Source organism: Thermobia domestica, chromosome 2, assembly GCF_964235325.1.
Source record: "Thermobia domestica chromosome 2, izTheDome1.hap1.1, whole genome shotgun sequence".
NCBI classification, from domain to species: Eukaryota; Metazoa; Arthropoda; class Insecta; order Zygentoma; family Lepismatidae; genus Thermobia; species Thermobia domestica.
Genome location: NC_137455.1, coordinates 350,831,952 through 350,855,771, shown reverse-complemented (window position 1 = coordinate 350,855,771; position 23,820 = coordinate 350,831,952). Strand labels below are relative to the sequence as shown.

Sequence of the window (23,820 nt, the reverse complement as noted above, 5' to 3'; positions counted from 1 at the left end):
TTGAATAGATATTTATCTTTATTTTAAGAAGACCTCATTTTTTCAAGTTACAAGAAACTACCGAAATCACTTCGAATAAGTTCATGATTTAAAGGGCCTATCCAGTTTGCTATAAGGACCAGACTGTGTTACGTGATCAGGTCAAAAGTCACGTTTCGTGCTAAATCGAGTCTGGAGATTCCAAATCCAGATGTAAGATATCTCAAGCACGTAAACTCCGCGTGTGGCACCCTAGGTATTTTGCAAAAGATGCATATACTTTATCATAATTGTTGATTTTACTCAAAAACTTGGCTTTTGCCAATATTCTATTCATATTTACCTTATGTGCTATACATTGTTTTTAAGTCCTTCATTATGTCTTTGTAATAAGCTTTCAATTAGCTATTTACTTATTATATGAAATATGTGGACAACTTCATATTTTTTCTCAGGAGTTCCTTCGTGGCTAAGCGGTTAGCGTACGCGCCCTTGGCGTCGGAGATCGGGATTCGATTCCCGGCGGAGCTCATGTTCGGATTTCACGTTAATCAATAGGTCCCGTCTCATGTAGCCTCGCTGCTGCAAGGGACGTTAAACTCAAAAATCAATTCATTTTTTCATTGATTTTCCATTGAGTTTTAATGTTCATGTTCCGTGACGTTTTACTACGTTAAATCCATTTTAGATTTGGGAATATAGAATCTACATAGTCTCTTCTACGTTTGATCTGAATTTCAGCCATTTTCCTCAAACGTCTGTTTACATCACTGCAATCGAATAGGCCCTTTAACAGGAAAGCTGTAGCATTAAATAAATTGTGATTTTGACGAAATAATTGTAAAATATGTATAAAATGATAACGAAAATGTAATTTTAAAATGTTGCTCTAAACATAGGCGAGAGAACGGCCTTCTTGGTCTACTCCAATAGTTGCGTGCGTTTTTGAACGCTATATATAATCATTAGAGCTAGAATTTAACATTAAAGTGTAGAATGATAGCATTGCAGACAATTCTTATTAATTACTGTAGTTAATTAATAATAATTAAATATAAAACCTGTTAAAGGTCTTCGTGTTACATCTTGTTGTTTGGGTTCATTCAAGCAGAAACTGCACATTTGTGTTTATTTAATGAAATCAAACTATTGTCGCTCCTGCTGTGCTTCGTGAAGTATAGATATCCGTATTTTTAATTTAGTAAGTTTATTTAAGCTGTGAGAGATAAATGTTAACTTAGTATATTAATCGATGTAACAATCTTAATTAGAAAATCATGACAGTGCTAAATCTATTCAAGGAAGAGGACTTAATACATTGGAATGTCATTGTGAGAGGGAAGAAAGTACTGTGGAGATAGATTACAAAAGTTGGAAGTTACTTCCGTTTGTTAGCACAGCAACCACTGCCTTTTACTTCTAAACAGATGCGTATAAACTATAAACTATAAGGCTCTTTCACGGCTAAATGGTTAGTTAGTGTGTGTGCGACTTTTGCGAAGAAGATCCGAGTTTGAGTCCTCATTATGTTGCTCTATATCACATCTAGCATCGGTGCTAAAGAGCACTGGCGCAAATCCCGGGAGGATGAGAAAAACATCTGCCTAATCTTAGAACTGGGGTTACTGTCGTCTCCTTCCAATAATCCAATTTGAAATGTGACTTTCATCTACATTGCATATGAGGATCGTTGTGGATGCCTAGTAGAAGCATATCAATTATAAATATGCATGTGTTCAGATTTCAGAATGTGTTTACGGCACTGATTTTGTAATACTGATATGTACCACTACTTCATCTACATCGCTAGATATATAATATACAACAGGTTCACCTCAGAAATCATATTTATCTACCGTAATGCGTGGGGATTGTGTTTCACATCAAGTGGAGTTTCGACCCCCCCCCCCCCTTCCAGAATAAGCCTCAAGTCTGCTCGCCTCCCAATGTTGAAGACAACTCTGCTTCCCTGATTCTCCACAGCATTGCTTTCAACTTTTTGAACATCTCTTTTATATATATAATATTTCAGTTATATCCGGTTTTAGTAGAGATTATAATAGAAATGGAGTTTATTCTTGGGATGCTTAATTGATGATAGGAAACCGCTTCTCGCTGTCCATTACCGTTTTTACTCTGTGACGATCAACGTTAAAACAGGAAGTGGTTGATTTCTTCCACTTCCGGTTTGAACAGAGGGTTAAGAGAGAATATTCTTAGAACACCAAATTGATTCCAAATTAACCGCTTCTTGCTATCCCTTATCGTTTTTGCTCTATGTAGATCGATATTGAAATCAGTATTTTCAGCGACAGCGATGAAGAGAGAACGAATTATATAACCATTATCACATTAAGTATATGCACAAACTTCCAAATTACGGAATAATTTACCACTTTCTTATTCTTCGCTGACTTTAAACACAAGGACTTGGTCTATTTGAATCAATCACAATTTGGACACAGTCACAGCATTCATGATAGTCACAATTTTAATTAAATTCCTTTTTCTTTTCAGAATCCGTGTGGATAGGGTTATGGAGCTATCATTTACTTTATGCAATGTGTTTTTCTGTTATCTGTAAATGTTGATTCTGGGCAGGTTAACATTGAAATTTTGTTAAATTTGCGTTAAGTTACCAGGCATTGATACGGTTAGATATTTTCATACTTTACAACCATATGTTCTATCTAATTTTTTGTAAAATTAATTTTGATATCTTTTGTAAAATTATTCGGTTTTGATTAAATAATTTCATCTATTTTCTTTGAGAGTTCCCCTTCGTTTTCATTACTCGAATTGAATTGAATTTGGGGTAAAAATGTAATATGTTGTACGATAAATTTTGCAAAACTTCTCCAATTTTCTTAAAATTACATGTGCTTTCTTTAGTAATTAGAAATTACTTTTATTTCTCGGGATTAAAATCAGTCAGGGAGGTGCGCTGAACTTTTTGTCTTTAACGATAACCTTCCTGAAAATTGTTCGATTTCCTTAAAATATGACGAGTGCCCTGTTTTAAGTTTCCCAATGGGGTCTCTTGCTTGTAGTTGAAATCTGTCATCGATAAGGGAGCTGTTGAGGTCCCAACGTCAAGTAAAATATTGTAGAACTTTCCTATAATATAAAATAAAAATAAATTCGGTTTTCATTAAATATTGGATGTGTTTCATTTTAAAGCTTAAGAATTATCCGTGTTGTTTAAGTAGGAAATTGGTCAAGAGAAAGAGATGAATTTCCACTCAATTAAAAAAAAAAAAAAAAAAAAAACTTTTCGTCAATTTTATTGTAAACAACCGTAGCCTATGTGTTTAAAAGAATCATTATGTAACCTTTTAATACTATGAAGGACTTAATCTAATTGTATGTTTCTTTCTCATGATTTTTTTTTCTCTGTTACAGGAGATCCGTAAAAACACGACCCAACCCGAATTAGAGACAATCGCCAATTACTATTTCGACGGTCAGGGTAAAGCGTTGAGGCCTATGATCACCGTCCTTATGGCCAGAGCCATTAATCATCACCTATACAAGGAGCAAGGGTACGTAACAGCAACTTTTACTTTCTTTTGTTTTGTCGCTGAGTTTTGCAGAATTATCGTTTCGGCCACCCTAAAATAGTGCACTGACTAAAGATGAAACTCTGAGCTCGAAACTGATCTGATCTACACCAGTCATTTCCAGCTGAATGCTCCGTGACGTCACAGTTTATTGTCTTCTCAGTTTGAGAGACAGGAGCTGGCATGTAACCTGAAAAAATGATCAAAGACAGTAGGTACAGGAAAACAAGAATATCAATAGCGTAGGCGATGGCTTTGCAGCCATACTAGTCGTGAATCCAGAGTAGGCGTTCACTGCCAACACTTGCTCACCTACGTCATCCCCTTCCCCTCCTTTTCTCATTCTATTTCTGTTCGCTTTTCTCAGATTCAAAACCACTCTCCTGTGTCATCTACTCCCTTCCTTTCCTCATTATATTCCTCTCTCCTTTTCTCAAATTGTAAAACAACTCTCACTACATTATCTCCTCCCCTCCTTTCCTCATTGTATTCCCAGGGTGCAGAATTTCAAGTCAGACGCACTTGCCAATCCAAAAATGATGCTCGCCAGTATTTTTCACGTATAAATTGTGAGAGGTCTCCTCCCCCCCTCCTCCACAACCTTTGGTTTGATAAAGAATGAGATTTCAAAGCATAAAAGTTCAATGCCAGACAATTAAATTCAGGATAATCAGTTTTGATTTGAATAATTCATATGCATGTTAAAAAATACCTTACGTTAAGACTTCACGTTTGTGTAACGCTCTCTGTGTGCACTGAAGTACCAGTTGTCGAATGCAGTGATAAGAGTATCTCATGTAAATATCTATTTTTTAAAATTATTTTATGTATTTACTTATTTTGTTATTTATTTATTTGTCACTAACATCGTAACGTGATTGGTTGATCTATTCTAGTGGGAAACGATCTTTTGCGTTGACGCGCCAGGAAGCAAACTATTCCGATTCAGGTTTGGGAAGTAGGAGCGAATTACAATGTGAAGACTTCACTTTCCATGTCGATTGTGAAGACCACATCCCGTATTTTCTCTCGTTCAGTACAAATTATTTTCGTGCCAAACAGAAACTGTGCAGCCCTTTGAGTTTCGGCAGAAACCATTCCTACTGATTACTGGTCGCCAGTTCTAAATTTGTAGTCGCCAATGGCGACATGAAATTTTACACCCTAGTATTCCTCTATGCTTTTTTCAGATTGTAAAACAAATCTCACTACACCATCACCTCCCGTCCTTTCCTCATTATACTCATTTATCCTTTTCTCAGATTGTAAAACAACTCTCACTACGTCATCTTGTCGCGTCCTTTTCTCATTGCATTCCTCTCTCCTTTTCTGACATTGCGAAACAACTCTCACTACATCATCACCTCTCCTCCTTTTCTCATTATATTCCTCCCTCCTTTTCTCAGATTGTAAAACAACTCTCACTACGTCTTCTTATCGCGTCCTTTTCTCATTGCATTCCTTTCTCCTTTTCTGACATTGTGAAACAACTCTCACTACATTATCACCTCCCGTTCTTTCCTCATTATATTCCTCTCTGCTTTTCTCAGATTGTAAAACAACTATCACTACGTTATCTTATCGACTCCTTTTCTCATTATATTTCTCTCTCCTTTTCTGGGATTGCAAAACAGCTCTCACTACGTCATCCTCTCCCCTCCTTTCCTCAGTGTATTTATCTCTGCTTTCTCAGATTGTAAAACAACTCTCCTATCTCATTCCCTCCTCTCTCTTTCCTCATTGTGTTTTGCTCTGCTTTTCTCAGATTGTGAAACAACTCTTGCTGTATCACCGCCTCCCCTCCTTTCCGTGTATTTCTTTCTGCTTTTCTTAGATCGTAAAACCACACTCCTACGTTTTACGTGGACAAATTGGAAATTATTGATCAACTGCTCGCTTTGAAAGCTGAACCATTTAGCTTAAGGGCTTAATCACTGCAAAATTAAAATACCGCTTTTACAGTAATTATGTGATATTTTTAAATAGATAAAAGATAATCGAAATGTGGAACAAGAGCGTCCTAGACAATATTATTTTGCATGAGGTACCGTTATCACGATCATCTAGTAGCTTTCCGTTTGCAGCCATTTAGAAATGCGAAAATAAACGCCGATTTTCTAAATGTCTGGAAATCGAAAGCAGATTAAGTAAGTCGTGATAACGGTATCTCATGTAAAATGATATTGTCTAGGGCGCTCTTGTTCCACTTTTCGATTATATTTTATCTATTTAGAGATATCACATAATTACGGTAAAATTAGCTGTATTTTAATTTCGCTGTGATGAGGCCTCTTAAACACGGTTAAGAATCAAAATGTAGTAAACTAAAGATACTTATACAAACCTACAAAGATAAGCTTAGTACGTTGAAACTTCATATGTATCATCATATCAAATGTTTTATTATCACTGAGAGCACATTTTCCCACTAATTGAGAACTTTTGAATGTCGCTTCTTTCTTTTCTAGGCACAGTTCCCCTTTGTTCTTAGGATCCCAGTCGCCAATGTCATTCTTATGGCGCTTGGAATTACTTTCTATACCATTTGCTATATTAATTTATGCAAATTTGACTGCTGGAGGATCAGATTTCTCCATTAGCGTGGACTTGTATTTTAAAAATTCGAATAGTGGATTCTTCAAATATTTGTTATTCTAATATTAAAATAAAACTCATTGATCGGAATATTTTCTAGTCTTATTCGAATACTGAAAATGAATATTCAGATATCAAATATCGAATACTTGAATAATTTCAACAGTACTAATCAGGGTTGGCTGGTTTAAATTAAGGTGGTTTAAACCAGCTAGTTTAAAAAACAATGGTTTAAACCAAAAAACGAAAAATGTTCGTAAAAGTGTAACTATTCGTAAAGTATTGATGAACACACATTTGTGGGTTATCACGTTTCACTCCCATATATTATTCGTACTATATTCAGACCTAAATTCCCCATTCTTTACTCAGAGAGATTATATTACAAAAGCAACTTTTTTTTATGTAACTTTATGGATGTTTCTTTGTGATTTTTTTTATAGTTTGTTATTATTGTTATGCAACCAAAGGAAAATTCTCGTTTCGTTTTAATAATGTTTACGATTGATAAAATACATCGAAATGTCGTGCTTTTTTGGGGAGGGGGTCATACAAACCCCACGAGAGGCAATTATTGAAATAACAAGAATCATCGGTAACTATTTATGTATAAATAGGTCAGAGCCAAAGTGGACTCAAATAATTCGTATCTTTATTCACTTTTCTTACTGATATGCAAAGTAAGGCGTTATATTTAACTTGGACTAATAAAAGTCGTAGTGAACTGACTTGGACTAAATTAGTTCTCCTGTACTCTGTAGTACTTTGAAATTGTCCATATGTAATTGTGTATAATGGATCCACTTGTGCAATTGTTTATCTTTTTGTCCTTCTGTACTAATGACTCTTGACGATTATATTAACAAATATGTAAAGATCAGTCAATGTATTTTTATCAGGAGTCCTTCGTGAGTGATTCGGCAGACTTATCGCATTTGTGGCCAATTAGTCCCGGTTTCGAGTTCAAATGGAGGACAATTTCTCTTGGATGTAAGCCGAGAAGCGGTTTTGATTCCGCTTTAAGCTTATGTGACCCCTTCCAGCATAACCCGGTTGTTGCATACTAACACTAGGGCGAAACAAGCTTATTTATGTCCATATGTGATATATATACATAGAGCAAATTATTTAAACCAAAAAACCGGGTTTAAACCCAAAAAACTGGTTTGTTGGTTTTTTCAATAAAAGCCCTGGTACTAATGTGTATGTCCCTTCTGATAGAAATATCATTGGCATAGCTCTGAAGTTCATGTAGCACGCAATTCTATCTGTCTAATGTGCATGAAAGTGTTTTTATTAAGTGCAGTATGGGATCGGGGAAGAAAACCCTGCTAAAAATAGTATAGCTAATGCTAAATTAGCTACATTCTAGCATGGCAAAGTAAGAGGTATGGTAGGCTAGTTTGATAATCATAATTTTGGCGCGAAACCTGATTACCTATTCACAATGCTTGCGCAAGTTTTTTTCTGTGGAGTTTAACGTTTCACGACATTTTCTTAAACTTGTTAGCCTTGTTGTGTAGACAGTTTCAACCATGAAAAACTCCATCTTCAAACCAAAATGATACGAGCAGATGTTGCGAGATTAACTTTGGAGCGGTAAATGTTTGGGCAAAATCAGATTGCCTTTTCCAAATGCTTGCACGTGCCTTTGCCCAACAAGTTCAATGTATTGAAGTGTTCTCTTGAACTTGCTACGCTCCTACTATAGACAAGTAACTATTTTATCAAGTATAAGAAATTCTTCACCATTTAGCGAACATTGGATAGGATATACCTTGTAAGTATTGCTCATTTTATACTGTGTAGTCATGGTCATTTTATTTAGCAAGTATAATGTATTTTATTGTAAGCAGTTAATTATTGTGTTGGACCTCAAGCAATAAATCTTTTACGATCTCTGATAGTTACCAACCTTGGATCTATACCTGAATTTTTTTCTAGTTTTTTGTTCACTTGCTAACATATGGTTATGCTTGAAACCAAAATCACTTGTCAAGTACCCAGCGAATTTTATGACATCTGTATTTCATTCTGCAATTTCCTATATATATATTTTTTAAATAGTTAAATCATTCTGACATTAACTGATAGTTTCATGGTTAACTTAATTTTGTACCATATTACAAATAAAGTATTATTATTATTATTATTATTATTATTATTATTATTATTATTATTATTATTATTATTATTATTATTATTATTATTATTATTATTAGCGTATCAGCGTAGAAAAAAATGCGAACATTCATTGCTGGTTTGTAGCCTAGCATCTGGAAAGATACTGGGTCAACTGCTAAATGTTAACCGATATATTGGTATGAACTAACTACGCTTTAAGCTTGGTTTCTTTTTTAAAATGTCTTTTCTGATTCACAAGTAAAAACTGCCCTTTCCTCTAGCGAAAGTGCTCATCCTTCGCCTTGTATGAGATTAAGATTAATAAAAATATTTGATATGTAAACAACGTACTGGCTTCTAGCCAGGTTTTCTTCCAGAAAATTTTATCCAGGGGAGCAAAGTCGAACTGTGTGAAACTTCAGTGGGGTAGGAGGACGGTGGAAAGCAGAATACAATTTCATACAGTGGCTTCCTACCAATTAGTTATTGATTGGAACGATTTGTTTTGGCTCGCTTCCATTGCCTACAACAAACTTTCCACCATTTCTAGGGCAGTTGCTAACATCTAGGGTTAGGGGGCACGTTCATTCCGTGATGAGGCGAAGCCTATCTCCCAGTTATACCTAAACGTGGAGGGAACTCTTCTAGCGAGTAGTAGATTACCGGGGAAGCGTCCCAACACACCACCTGGTACCAGATTCCACGGCTTGACCTCAAACCGGCAGAGTTCGAGCCACTCCTAGAGATTTCTGAAACCAGGAAGGAGCTCGAGTCCCTGACCTGCCTACCCTATATTGCGGTACAGGGTGTCTGAGAAGCCCTTGTACTCCTAGATTTGAGTATCAACAGAACAATCGGTGTAATTTTAGCTGTGGTATTGATAACACTGCTTTTGATTCTCTCAGACACCACTGTCCGGTATCCCTGAGTTCAAGGTCACATGAAACATTTGAACCTTGAAGTCATGGCTAATGTGAGTGGTTACAGTTACACAGTTGAGGAACGGTTAGTGGCATATATCGTCGCATGAAAACCAGTTGAATATAACTCCAAAAAAATGCGGATTTCGTTTTCTTCATGTTTGGACATAATTTTGAAAGCTCCACTTGGTGTAAATGGAACGTAACGCCATCTGTTCTCCTTGTCGATCATCTGTTGTAATGTAGGTCAATTACCATCTTATTAAAAACATATCTTTCTAAGAAAATAATATTTTTGTCCTCTCGCCTGTAAACCTACGAAAATGGGAGTTACGTTTCTCTGATTCTCATGCGACGATATGTGAGTGTACGAACGATCACACATAGGGCAAACAGTGCGTTTAGAGATTGCTTTGACAAGTTGCTTTACGAGGTAGATCCCTCATTTGATTGGAAGAAGCATGCGTTTACTTCAGGATATGTGGTGTAAAAAGACAAACTGAATAGCAGACATAAGAAGCAGCATGAGAAAACATGCACTAGTGTCTCTCGGTCAATTGCGGTGTCTTCAGCTAAATTACTTCGTAATAGAGCAACTGAACTGAACATATCGCGTTCAACAGTACATGACACATTAAAAATGATTTGCATATGAAAGTTACGGCTGTGGGGACTTCTCGAACACCTTGTAAAATTGCCACACGCATTGCTGGGCCCATGACACGTGAAATTCAATCATTTGGGAGTCCGATGATCCTCTCCTTCCCAACAGGATGATGTATATATATAGTATAAATTAAGATGTAATAATAAGCTAATTATGAAATAAAGAACACGAAAGTAACAGTACATGTTTGGCCTCTTAATTATTTATCAGCTAGTGTTGTGAACAATTCGCAAGTTTTGCAAGTGCCAAGAGAAATCCGTAACCTACTGGACGAGTGGCATCCGACATTTTGCAGACGCTAAAGATGTAAACTTCCGTGTTTACTTGTTACGGTTTACTGAACATATTACGTGTAATACATTGCACTCCGTGTCTGGTGTAATCCATTTTTATTCTATTCTTTGAAGAATTGAAGAGAGGGGAGGAAAAGTAAAATGGAGAAAGGACATAATCTTCTTTTATGTCTCTTATGGAAAGTATTCAAAAGATGGCTTTCATGTGTATACTTGTGACAGGTGAGGGAAAGTGAAAATTATTACGTGTGGTTGATGTTTTAAACTGCTTGCCTCATACAAACTGACAAAAGGAGTTCATCTCATCGCATACATATGTGTGTTTATTTACTGTTTTGCACGCGATGCAAATCGTTTGGTCTGCTAGTGACGATTTTGTAGTTTGTCTTAAGAATCTTTTTGTTTGTGTTATCTCTTCACTGAATTATTTTTTCCAATTTTAACCCTCGGACTACCAACGGGGGGTACTTTGTGCCCACTCCACTCAGTATATGTATATATATATATATATATATATATATATATATATATATATATATATATATATATATATATATATATTTGTAATTACTCTTTTAATCGTTTCTTTAAAATTGTAAGAAATATGTTATTGCTCAACATGTTTAGCTAAAGCCTATCCTACCTTACGGTGGTTCAAATTGAACGTTAGTGTCTCATAAAATTTGCTATTTTAAATTGGTTATTTCTCAACATGTTTAGCTAAAGCGTATCCCACCTTACGGTGGTTCAAATTGAACGTTAGTGTCTCATAAAATTTGCTATTTTAAATTGGTTATTGCTCAACATGTTTAGCTAAAGCGTATCCCACCTTACGGTGGTTCAAATTGAACGTTAATGTCTCATAAAATTTGCTATTTTAAATTGGTTATTGCTCAACATGTTTAGCTAAAGCGTATCCTACCTGACGGTGGTTCAAATTGAACGTTAGTGTCTCATAAAATTTGCTATTTTAAATTGGTGGGGACAAAGTGCCCTCTCCCCCGTTGGTAGAGTTGTGACTGACATTTAGTAATGTCACTCCTAGATGGCAGTGTAATAAATAGCATTATCCCGCCTTTTCTGAATTTGGCGGTTGCTATTTTAAGTTGGTGGGCACAAAATACTCTCCTCTCCCGTTGGTAGAGCTATGACTGACATTTAGTAATGTCACTCCTAGATGGCAGTGTAATAAATAGCTGTTCTAATTTGTTTCTTTTCTAAGATATATATTTAATCTTAACAGGTGGGTACAAAATGACCACCCTTGGTAGTCCGCGTTAAAAAAAAAAAAAAAAAGGTAGTGGGACGGTTAAGCAGGGGTGCCTACAAAGGGGGGCTATGATGCAAACTACGTCATTGAAATATTTGGGGGGGGGGTTAAAATCTATATAAATGTGTTTGAGGGGGTGTAAACATTAATCGAAAAGTTTTTTTTTTTTTTAAATGGAAGAACATCTACGGATAGACTATTGAGGGGGGTGCGTCTTGGACATGAGGGGGAGGGGACACCACTGGGTTAAGTATTATCTTCTTCTGCTTTCTGTCAATGACATTGTATTGCGAATATTTTTCCTAGCTGTCGATATCATTCTGATAACGCCTAATTAAATTTCGTCTAACTTGATTACTAGGGAGATTTTTATTATAAGACCTCTTCAATAGTAGAAGGGAAACCAGACGGTACATTAGTGCTCGAGCACTCACATCTGGTGAGAGGAATCCTTGGTTCGATGCCAGACCTTTTAGTTTGTGGTGGACAACATCGTGCCCATGACTTTTCTCGGGAATCTCTGGTTTTCATTAATATTATAATACCGCCAATTCTTTCAAAATCATTGGAGCCGCGGGGGCTCAGTGGTAGAGCGTTCATCCCTGGTGCATGTGGTCGCTGGTTCGATCTCAGCTCGCGCCAAGTGAACTTTGTGGTAGACAAACACCGTGTGCGTGGTTTTACTCTGGGATCTCCCGTTTCCTCCCACTTTATTCATTCTACCATTCCATTCATTTTTCATATTCACTGTCTTCTTTAGCCTAACCGGCATAGCCGTGGGTCGTGAAACTAAAAGGTTTCATTTCATTTCTTTCAAAATTATTCACTTCCAACATTAACCATCTGTTTCCTTTAACTTAAAGGCATAACTGTGGAACGTCAAATTGAAGATGTAGTTATTCCCCCCCCCCCCGAAGAATGTGCGTGTGTGGGTACCACTTACAGGCATTTCGGGCTCTAAATTTCATGTAGTATGCATCCCAAGGCCGGCCCTAGGCAATTTGCCGCCCCCTGCAATGGCATCATTTACCGCCTCCGTTCTCCAGAAAGAATAAATCTTAAAAGTTATGATATAAAGTATGCTACCCAATTATGAACAACGAAGATGAGAGAAAGAGCACTTGCACTCAGAAAGGCCTATACACCACAAATACAATCGCATTGTGTCTGTTTTTTCTTTAAATAATAATATATTATGTTAGAGAAAGATAAAGTAAATACATCTGCAGAGGGAAGATGGTAATCCTTTATATAAAATTCAATATCGAGCATCAATTGCAATATATCAGTTTGCAATTCCAGTGCAACTGGCTCTTTTATCTTTATTTCTTGATTTTCCTTCTACATCTCTTAAAAAAAATAAAACACTTGTTTCCACCTTCAGTGATAAGGAATTTGTTTGTGACAAAGACAAGACTAGTTTTCATATCAAAACTGATAACTAACTATATGGAACAGGTGTTCGCTACTGATCGAGAATTGAGTTTTTGTATTTGACAGCAATTATACAATTTATGCTGGGATTTATTTAACCATTTGCTTTAGCTCTGTCCATGTGACATTAAAGTAATGCGACGTAAATATGATTTATGAATGTAGTATTCAAATAGAAAAGTGAAATTTTGAGTGAATCAGTCTTGAATATATCCTATTTCTTTTGATACAACGAACAGACAAAGCTGACTCCGTCCCTAAGCGCAAAGAGAAATTCGTTACTCATACTGTTAATAGGATTACGTAGAGATGTGTTGTCTTTTGCACCACACATTCAGTTCGTACTAGGAAAGGAGAGGGAAGAAAATTAAAAAAAATGAAAGGTTATGTTTTTGTAGAGCTCTTCGCAGGCTGTTAGCAAGTATGTGTGCAGTGAGTGTGACAATGGAATTGCTCTTCCTTTTTGTTGTTTGGAATGGAGCAGAGGGAAACAGGAGGTTGTAGCCTTGTCCCTGACATTGTTACGTCTTGACCGAGATCTACATCTCTCAGCGACCGCACCTTTCTTCCATTCTTATCTAAATGACATTTCTCCTATCTGGCAGCAATATCAACACTCATGTCTTTGGCCCTTTTCTATTCGTCACCAGTTTGTTCACCTTTGCGACGTACGTGTTTTTAACAAAATGAAGCGGACGTATTGACTCGATTTCTTATCGATTCCATGATTTATTGAATTACCAATAATACGAATTTGATGAGAGTTCTCTCGTGGCTATATAGTTAACGCACAAGTCTTCGGTCCACAAGACCTGGGTTTGATTTCTGGTGGGAGCTCATGTGGTTTGGATCCTATGTTAAACTCTAGGACCGTAGTGCTAAAAAAAGATGTTAAACTCCAAATCAACCAACCAGGGGCTGTAGTAGCTCAGTGGTAGAGCGTTCACCTCTGGTGCATGGGGTTTTTGGTTTCATCACAGATCGCGCCAAGTGAGCGTTGTGGGAGACAAAAGGTTTTCTATAGATTTTCTCTGAATTCTCCCGTTTCCTCCTACTTTTTTCATTCCACCATTTCATCCATTTCTCATCATTACCGTCTCCTTTAGTCTAGCCGGCATAACCGTGGGACGTAAAACTTAGATATCATTTCATTTCATTTTCCAAATCAACCAACGAGTATAATGTTAAGGGGCCACATTGTCTCAGTGATCTATCATTCATCTCTAGTACGAAAATTCCACTGTTCGATCCCAGTTCATGCAGGGGCGGATCCAGGACCGACTTCTGGGGGGGGGCGGTGGGTTGTCATAATGCAACTTTTAAGGGCTCCAAACTCTGGGATGGATTTTATTTATATATATAAAATAAGAAAGTTTCCTCTTCTGGGGGGATGGCCGATCGCCCCCCTGGATCCGCCCCTGAGTTCATGTAAGTTCATGGTGGACAACATTGCAAACGTGGGTTTCTCTTGGTTTTTCCCGTTTTCTCCTGCGTTTTCATTTCACGAACTCTTTCATAACCATTCATTTTCATTAATTATTCCGCCCCCGCCAAGTGAACTTTGTGGTGGACAAACACCGAGTGCGTGGGTTTTCTTGGGGTTCTCCCGTTTCCTCCCACTTTCTTCATTCCACCATTTCATTCATTACTCATCATCACCGTCTCCTTTAGCCTAACCGGCATAACTGGGACGTAAAACAAAGATTTCATTTCATTTTCATTAATTATTCCGTTTCCTTTAACCTAACGGCCATAAACATGGACAGATTAACAGGAAATGTTTTTAAATTTTATTTCACAAGTTAATATAATATGATAGTGTTGATGCGATAAATTTTCAGCCTGGTTGGATCCATTTAGTTTATTATGATAATTGTATACCTTGATCGATTTGCGATAGATATTTTGTAAAATTCAGTAGAACGAAAGAAATAGAAGGTAGAATTCGGGATCTTGTTCGGACAATTTGAAATCGAGACTGGAGCTGTAGAAGAAAGAAAGAAAGAAAAAAGAAAGAGAGTGAACATAGAAAGTTTCTTACCTTGGATCTTTCAAAGTACTTTCCTCCTACATTCATATAATGTTGCGCCCTGGACTCAGTGCATAGAAGAATTACAGAAAGCCCCTTTATGGAATACTCTTCAAAACCCTTATCGTAGCCCTCTTGATGGCCGTTACGTCATCAAAGTACGAACCTTTGAGCATAGACTTGAGTGTAGGAAATAAAAAAAAATCGCACGCGGTCAAATCTGGTGAATAGTGAGGGTAGGGTTACACACACACCTTCTTTTGGATCAAAAATTAGCTCAATCACTGCCTTGTAACTTGGGGCATTGTCATGGAGCAGATACCACTGAACATCATGCCGATACTCGTACTAACCGCTGCAATACCTCAAGGTAAAATGTAGCATTAAGTGTAGGCACTAATTCCTTATGCACAATGCCCTTACTATTGTAAAAAGCAGTGAACAAATCTTGATTTTGGATTTTAACTGGCGCAGTTTTTTGGGTTGTGGAGTTAGGAGATATCCACACTGCAATTCTCAAATTTTGTCGACGGGTTATATTAAAAAAACTCATGTCTTATCCACAGTAACGATATTTAGAAGGAAGTTAGGGCTCCTATTGGCCATAGCAATAAGTTGTTTGCAGTGATCAATCCTGTCCCTCTGTTGGTAATTTGGTAAGGAATAAGGCACGAAACGGGCACAGACTTTCCTCTTGTTGAGATCGTGGATTATTTATTGTCATATAGTTGGCTTATTCACGTGCAACTCTTCAGCAATGATTCCGAGTGTCGCATTTCGGTCTTTTGTAATCAATGTTCTCACTTAACTAACTCTATGGTCGGAGGTTCAATACCACGTTCACAAAAGCTCTCCATAGACTTCTATCCTTAGCCAACTGGATCCAATTTCTACTTTGTATTCTTATCTCTGCGAGATCCATCTTAATATTATCTTCCCATCTGCGCCTAGGTCTTCCTAATGGTCGTTTTCCAATTGGTCTTCCAGTCAAGACTTTGAAAGCGTCTCTACTTTCTTCCATTCTAGCTACATGACCCGCCCATCTAAGCCTCCTAGACTTGATGACCCTAACAATGTTTGGGAAACCGTATAAATTATGCAGTTCCTCGTTATGAAGTTTCCACCATTCTTCATTCCCGTTCCTTTTGCGTCCGAATATTCGTCTCAGGATCTTGTTCTCAAATACTTTCAGTCTATGTTCTTCCCTCAGAGTAAGCGACCATGTTTGGCAACCATACAGAACAACATGTGTCCACCAAATTCCTGTCCTTGCTGCACCTGGGTGTTTGTCGTCTTCAGTTGACTTCCGTACCTCCCTGAAACGCCTGTGCCATGCAAATACACGCGCACGGGATAAATAAGTGTCCCTATATACTTTTCGCAATTAGTGGAAGAAGCACATCGGAGGAAGGAGGTTCTTCGGAATCTCGATAGTTCCAAAGCGGAAATTGTCAAAATTTACCTTAACTTTTACTCTTCAGATATAAGGCATGGGCTCAAGCCCGAAACTTCTTACATAATACATACAATCGTCAAGACACTGCCAGCCTGTCATAGCTTTAAAAATATCCATAGAACTGTCATTCATGTTTTTAGATTGATTTGAGTGTTCTCTCTTTCTTTTGAAAATAGCTACATTTAAGCTTGTCAGTTCGCTGAATTGTATTATTTTGGTATTCTTAATAGTCATTCGTAGCTTATGATGTTTTATCTCATTTTCCTCTTGTTTAGAACATTAGTGTGAATAAGTCTTTTAGCTCTTTTGTTACCTTGTATTCTCAAAGTGGCTACTATCTGGAAAGACCTGCCAGCTTTTTTTTTTTTTCCTGTTATCAGCCTCTCTCACTTATAATTTTTGTTGGATATGTATTACTATTCCGTATGGCATATTTCAGCCTTTGCAATAGATAGTAAATCTAAGTAATTGTGAAAGCTATTTAGAACATCCGACCGAGAAGTGGATTTAGGAAACATTATATGCCTAAGTCACTTTGAGAAAAATTTGGTGAGACAGAAGAATCAAATTCTATAATATTATTATATTAGAGTGAAAGTGACTCAACACAAGGCCATGCTGCTATGCGAGGTGTATACAAGTTATAACACCTCCATTTTTTCTCATGACTAAAGTCCAGAAGGTATAACGTCGTTGGCTTCCCGCGCTTGGACCTGCTCGTTATTGGGGGCGTGGTAAGAGAATAACCAATCATCACCCTTGCGATGAGTAAGTTAGACAAATCTGAAGGGTGATGATTGGCTATCCTCTTACCACACCCTCAGTGACGAGTAGGTCCAAGCGCGGGAAGCCAACGACGTTATACTAACAGATAAAAACGTGGTTTTATTTTAAAATACGCGAGCACTTGTCAATGCATGACAGAGATAACAACACAGAACTCTAGCGACAGCGGTAGGAATGGTGACTGTTTTTGATACTTACAATATTCGTAAAATGACGACGTTTTCATGGCAAGAACAGGGTGTAATCATTCGTTTTCTCCATTGTGACAATGTTTGAAATTCATCGCTACTTGAGTGAGACATGTGATGATGGTGTCATGAATGTGTCTAATGTGTGTTCGTGGGTGCGACAGTTCAAAGAAGGCAGAACATCATGTGACATCAAATTGAGACAATCTCGGCCTCGCATAAGCCGGTCTGACGACAGGGTGCAAGATACCACGGAAATGCCAACCTTGGAGGCGATGTGTTCCACACTCATTCAGCGATTCTCTACAACGTTGTCCACTCGTTCGATCATGTCATTAGACTGGCTTGTGCGAGGCCGAGATTGCCTTGGTTTATCACACGACGTTCTGCCTTCTTTAAACTGTCGCACCCACGAACGCACATTAGACACATTCATGACACCATCGTCATATGTCTCACTCAGCTGGGGATGAATTTCAAGCGGTATCACATCACGCAATTGAAGAAAAGACGAGTATCGTAAGAATCAAAAACAGGCATCACTCTCACCACTGTAGCTAGAGTTCTACGTGCTGTACGGTTTTACCATCTCTATCACGTATTGACAACGAGTGGTCGCGTATTTTAAAACACAGCACGTTTCTATCTGTTACCAGTCCTGAGAAAAAATTGATGTTACAACTTGTATGCACCTCGTATTTATAAATTGAAATTTGGACACAATACTCCTTTTGTCACGAAAGCAAGGGATAAGAAAGGATCTTAAAAACATATGTATGTATTCTAATAAGAGGAATGAATAAGGATAAACATTTTTTGCGAAGAGTAAGGTGTCTCACGAATTCCTGCAATTAGGGAATTGATATTCGGAGTTCTTTTTTTTTTTTTTTTTTTTAAACACCTCTGAGGAACGGCATTTCAGCTAGTATGTTAGTAAACACAAATGAAGTTACAATATTTTCTCTTTGAAGTCAGTGATAAGTACAGAAAAAGTATGTGAGTATTTGATTTTGTTTGAAATATTTAGTTGATTATGGAAGACCTTTGATGACCATGTTAACTTTGCACTAAATCTTACCCTGTCCCAGTTCAGATTTTCGCTCTGCATTGTGGAGAAAGAAAAAGCTGATAAAAGCAGTAGCAATGTATTATTTATATAAATAAAAAAGAAAGTGACCGTGTTTCTGACTTAATAACTCTTGAACTACCCGACCGATTTCGATCAAATTTGCCACATAGATGAGGTTCGGGCTTGGGATGGATTTTATAATTTCACTTTGACGGTGCAACTTAGCGCAGGGTAGGATATATAAAAACGATCGAAAATGACCAATATTAGTGTCGAATTCATAGTTTTCTGGGTCGCTGAGATGAACAGTGACACTTCCGATGCCGTTTAAATTCAAATTCAGCCCCCCAACTTGAGGGAGGGGAGGGGGAGATATATAAAAATGATCGAAAATGACCGATATCAGAGAGCGCTTCAATAATATTAAAAAGTGACTAAGTAACGAAACATATTACTAATTTTTCTTATTTTAATCCAGCAAACAGAGTAATTGACGCTAGTTTAAAATAATACCCAAGTATTTGCTTGATCAAGAAACATTTCAGTGAGGGCGACTGGACTGATCTCTATTCAAAATAGCTCTTCAGTTTTACGGGCCTAAATTCTGTTCTTCGTATGTTGTACAGTACAAGACGTCCTTTTATCAGGGTCTAATTTTTTCCATGATCGTAGAATTTGGGATAGTGTCCTGCTGTCCTTCAGTGTTTTTGCCTCGGGTGAGTGTAAGCTTTTTGACCTTTGTGTGGAAGCAGAGTTAAATATTCGTATTGTATGATGTGAGGAGGTTATTATTTTCCGCATCCATTGGTCGTTCCTTCCTATTCAAGATTCTTCGCACGATCTTCGTGAATTAATAAGCCTTGGAATAAACATATTTCGTGTTTATTATTATTATTATTATTATTATTATTATTATTATTATTATTATTATTATACGAGCGTTTTCTATGCTTTTTTGGGCACTTTTCAGGTGATTATAGTATACACACTAAGCAATTACCACTTTCTTTGCCAAAATACGTGAATTCCAAACACTTTCTCTTTGTTTTGATAGGCATTTTTTTTTTTTTTAATCTTCTGCCTTGAAGAGCTTCATATGTTATTCAATAATGGCCAGAAAATGAACTTAAAAAAAAAAAAAAAAAAAAAAAAAAAGGATGGAAGAACGAAATAAGCGAGGCGTGGAAACTATGGTCAAAGGATTCTTTCTCCTCCTGCATTGTCTTTCATTTTTGTTGATCATTGGTAAAATCTTTTGTTTGCATCCGGAGTGCGGCTCTGTTTATGACCAATTCATTCTTTCGTAGGGACATGGCTTGGTGAGTTTCACTTAGAAATTGCAGTTGGTGATATATAGCCAGCCTCCTCTTTCTGTTGGCAACAGACTTCAAACGAATTTTTACTGATCTTTTAATTCCTCATTGTGTTCATTCATAGATTTCTAAATGACTTTCATTTTTATCATTAAAGAAAACATTTGCTTTTCACCATAGATACTGCTGGTAGATATACCGTTGCAATGCAGCTTCCAGAACTAAGAGGTATTGGGTCGAATTTAATGGGTAGTTATGTTTTACATATCAGGATTTAATTAAAAATAGGGTTTCGTACGAGGGCTGTTCGAAAAAAAAAGTTGCAAAGGCTATTATGGCATATGTGTGAGACATAACTGGGAGATCAACATGCCTGATCATAGAAGGGACTCAACAATAGTTTTCAATGTAATCACAGTTTTTGTTCAACCGCTTATCACAACAACAGATAAAGTTTTCTATATTATTTGCATAGAAATCCACATAAAGTTCTAGCCACCATGAGGCAGCGTTTTTGACGTAATCACATGCCAGATAATGGTGGCCAGTCCTTTTTTGCTTTAGAAGACGGAAAAGGGGAAAGTCATTGGGGTTAGGTCAGGACTGTAAAAGGGATACTCTAGTCGTTCCAAGCGTAACATTAGTGCTTGAATTACTGGGTCTGCCGCTGTCTCTAATGTTATCATTAACAATATTGGTTCGTCTTTTTTAGCATATATTTTCTCTTAGGGATTTCGAAGGCACATAAAATAATAATAAGTCGTTTCATAAGAGATCAGTGTCATATAAATTAATGAAATTTCTACTGTAACGTCTGGCGTTCATGTACCGGGACAAAAGGGAAATGGCGATAATGATAATGATAGTGAATGTAATGGTAGAAAATATAGCGTGGGAGACACGGGTTCGATTCCCGGCGGGAGCTCATGTGGTTCGGATTCCACGTTAATCAGTAGGTCCACGTCTCACATAGCCTCGCTGCTGAAAGGGGCGTTAAACTCAAAATCAACACAACTCAAGAAAGTAGGAGGAAAAAAACGAGACAACCCAGGGCCACGTGAGCCTAGGCCTCCCAGTTTTTGAGTGACAAAAATAATTTAAGCTATTATTTATATATTTTTGAAAATTTATAGTAAACAAACTCATCATATTCCTATCATAATCTGGATTCTGGCTGGTTCCCCAGTTTTTATCTCCTAGATCTTCTACTGAGACAATCCCAAAAAAAACTATGCACACGGTGTTTATCCACAGTGTCATATCATATTATCTGTACTTAGTTATTACTGCATCTGCTAGTAGCATTATTCTTTCAACATAACAATACTGCCAAGCCAATTGTATGACATTTTTATGACGAAAAAGTATCAATTTCTTGGTAATTAACATGTTTAAGAATGAAAGTATTAATTACATATCTACATATTACGGGACAATTCTGCGTCCCGAAGAATTTTGTCGGAGCGCCAGGACATAACCTCGTAATAAGGGACAATCCCTTAAAATGCGGAACGTTTACAAACCGTAAATAATTTTCGGCGTGGGAGACCCGGGTCCGAATCCTAGCGGAAGCTCATGTTTTCGGATTCCACGTTAATCTGTAGGTCCGCGTCTCATGTAGTGTCGGTACTGAAAGGGATGCCAAATTCTAATCCAACAAACAATGAAGTAAACTTCAAAAAGAGTTAAAATTTCAATGCGTTTGGCTTATCTTTCAACTTACCATTATAATAATAAGCAGCACCTACAAAGTATAATAATGTGTTACCCAAATGGTGTAATCTAATTGGCTAGTGTTTCCCTGTAAATCGGAAAATATAAAGGTTATTTAGATTCAAGACTAAAATATATGGTTCTTGAATTACAATGAAGATCGTTGATACTAGCAACTCTTCAGATAAAACATATTGCATACTACAAATTAAGTATTCGACATTCAACAAATAATAATAATAATATCTCCTAATTTTAGACGAAGTTGCTCGGAAAAACTACATACCTTGTTCGCTCTTCGAACGTACAAATGTTGAAAAACAAACTTTTGGATTTTATTTATGGTGGACACGATGGCGCAGTGGTAGAGAGTTTACCTCTGGTGTGTGGGGTCCGTGGCCAAGTAAGTTTGTGAAGGACAGCATCGTGTCCGTGGGTTTTCTTAGGGTACTACCATTTCTTTCCATATTTCATTCCACTAATTCTCTCATCGTCATTCACTTGCCTTAATCATTCCTCTCGCTTAGCGGGTATAAACGTGGGACGTTAAACTGAAAGATTTCATTTTTGGATTTTAGTTATAATCCTAACAGCAGTTACATCTATGATTTACTCATCTGATGGTCATGCAAGATTCTGCTTTCCAGAAATGGACAACTTCACGAAGATTAGCTTCATTCTAACTCGTTTTTATTCTCGACATACTTTTGACCGTCATAAATGAATTAGCACTCCCAGCACTACAGTGCTTGAAAAGACAAAAGCCATGGTGATTGGAACGAAGGGGTCTGTGTCAAATATAAAAGTAGGATGGGAGAAAATAGAAGAAGTGAATAGTTTTCGATACCTGGGTAGTATACTTAGTAATGACATGAAGTGCGAACGTGAAATTTTAAAAGCAAGGATAGGAATGGCGAAAGAAGCCTTTAGGAGGAAGAAAAGTCTGTTTTGTGGGGCCTTGAATAAAGAGTTGAGAAAAAGACTCATAAAATGCTTCGTGTGGAGGGTTGTACTGTATGGGGCGGAAACGTGGTCATTACGTAAAGGCGAAGAAAATCGACTGGAAGCCTTCGAAATGTGGGTGTGGAGAAGAATGGAAAGAATTACTTGGGTCGAGCGGAAAACGAATGAGAGAGTGTTAGAAATGGTGGGTGAGAAAAGAACACTATTAGATATTATTAGGAAGAGGAAGAGAAACTGGTTGGGACATTGCCTAAGAAGAGATTGTATCATGAGGGACGTCCTAGAGGGTATGGTGGCGGGAAAGAGAGGGAGGGGGCGAAGGAGACTACAATTAATGGATGATATTAAAGCAGAAAGATCATACGTGAAGACCAAGAAGTTAGCGGAGGACCGTGGAGCATGGAAGCTTCTCAGCTGCGGCAAGTGACCTACCAATAAAGGCAGAATACCTGTGATGATGATGATGACAGTGCTTGATCTTTTAATGGCTAGGTGGCACACATTCAGTTGAGTTATCCTAAATCATGATATTCTTTACGAGGAATTGAATTGAGTTAGTTGTTAATTAGTTGAATTGAAGTTTAACATACTTCACTGTGCCTTGTGCACTGAGGCTGTATAAGACGTGAACCTACGGCTTAATATGGGATTCAACGTACATGGCATGACGTCGAATCGAACCCGGATCTCCCGTACCAAAGACATGCTAATCATATAGCCAGGAGGGAGCTTCAATTGACCAATGAAAAGGCGTGCAAAGTATAACTGAAACAAACCCCAGTTATCCTCAAGATAGTTTTCTTCACAGACACAGCAAGGCTACATTATCGTTACGCGTAGAAGAATCTACTTCCTGTTTTACTTTTCGTATGATGAATAGTTAATGCATTTCCCTAATTGTGTCATAACACTAGGCAGAGAATCGAACCAAGACGACAGGCATAACGTTTGTACAGAAGTGTATCAGAAACAAGAACTAATATATTTCTCTATAGAAAAAAAAAAAAAAACTTCATTTGTTTTGACAATAAACACGCACTGAACTTACTTCTCGTAACAGAAGTGTTAAGTCCAAGCTCAAAATTGGAGGCCAATAACTTAGTAACAAAGGGTTTCCACTTGACCAAATTGGAAATATTGGTAGACCTGAACAAGCTTAATATATATGCGTGAAACAGTGTTCGAAGTGGAAGAAAAGCAGAGGTGGTATGGTTTATTACGATTTTGGTTCTACATACCGGCTATCTAAATATTCAAATACAGTGAGGGTATGTTGCCTAAAATATTGGATTTCTATTTACATAATGACTAAAAACCATTGGAGAACTTCTCTGTAGTTACGGGGGGTCAAGGAGAGACTTTGGTCCCCATCAGCAACTTTCTGAAAAAAATAATTTTAAAAAATCCTCTTATGTTGTATTATAGAGAATTGTACACGAAAATGCTCAAAAGCCGAGTTTT

General features: G+C 37.3%; 2 protein-coding genes across 2 annotated transcripts in view; one reads left to right on the top strand and one right to left on the bottom strand.

Annotated features, from left to right (window-relative positions):
- qless (decaprenyl diphosphate synthase subunit 1 qless) overlaps positions 1-23,820 on the top strand; it is a 290,536-nt gene that overhangs the window by 135,283 nt on the left and 131,433 nt on the right. Inside the window, exon 3 of the mRNA XM_081749256.1 lies at positions 3,382-3,521. Coding sequence (XP_081605382.1) covers positions 3,382-3,521 — 140 coding nt within the window. The remainder of the gene's footprint in view (positions 1-3,381; positions 3,522-23,820) is intronic.
- LOC145678930 (uncharacterized) overlaps positions 1-23,820 on the bottom strand; it is a 59,385-nt gene that overhangs the window by 32,393 nt on the left and 3,172 nt on the right. The window lies entirely within an intron of this gene.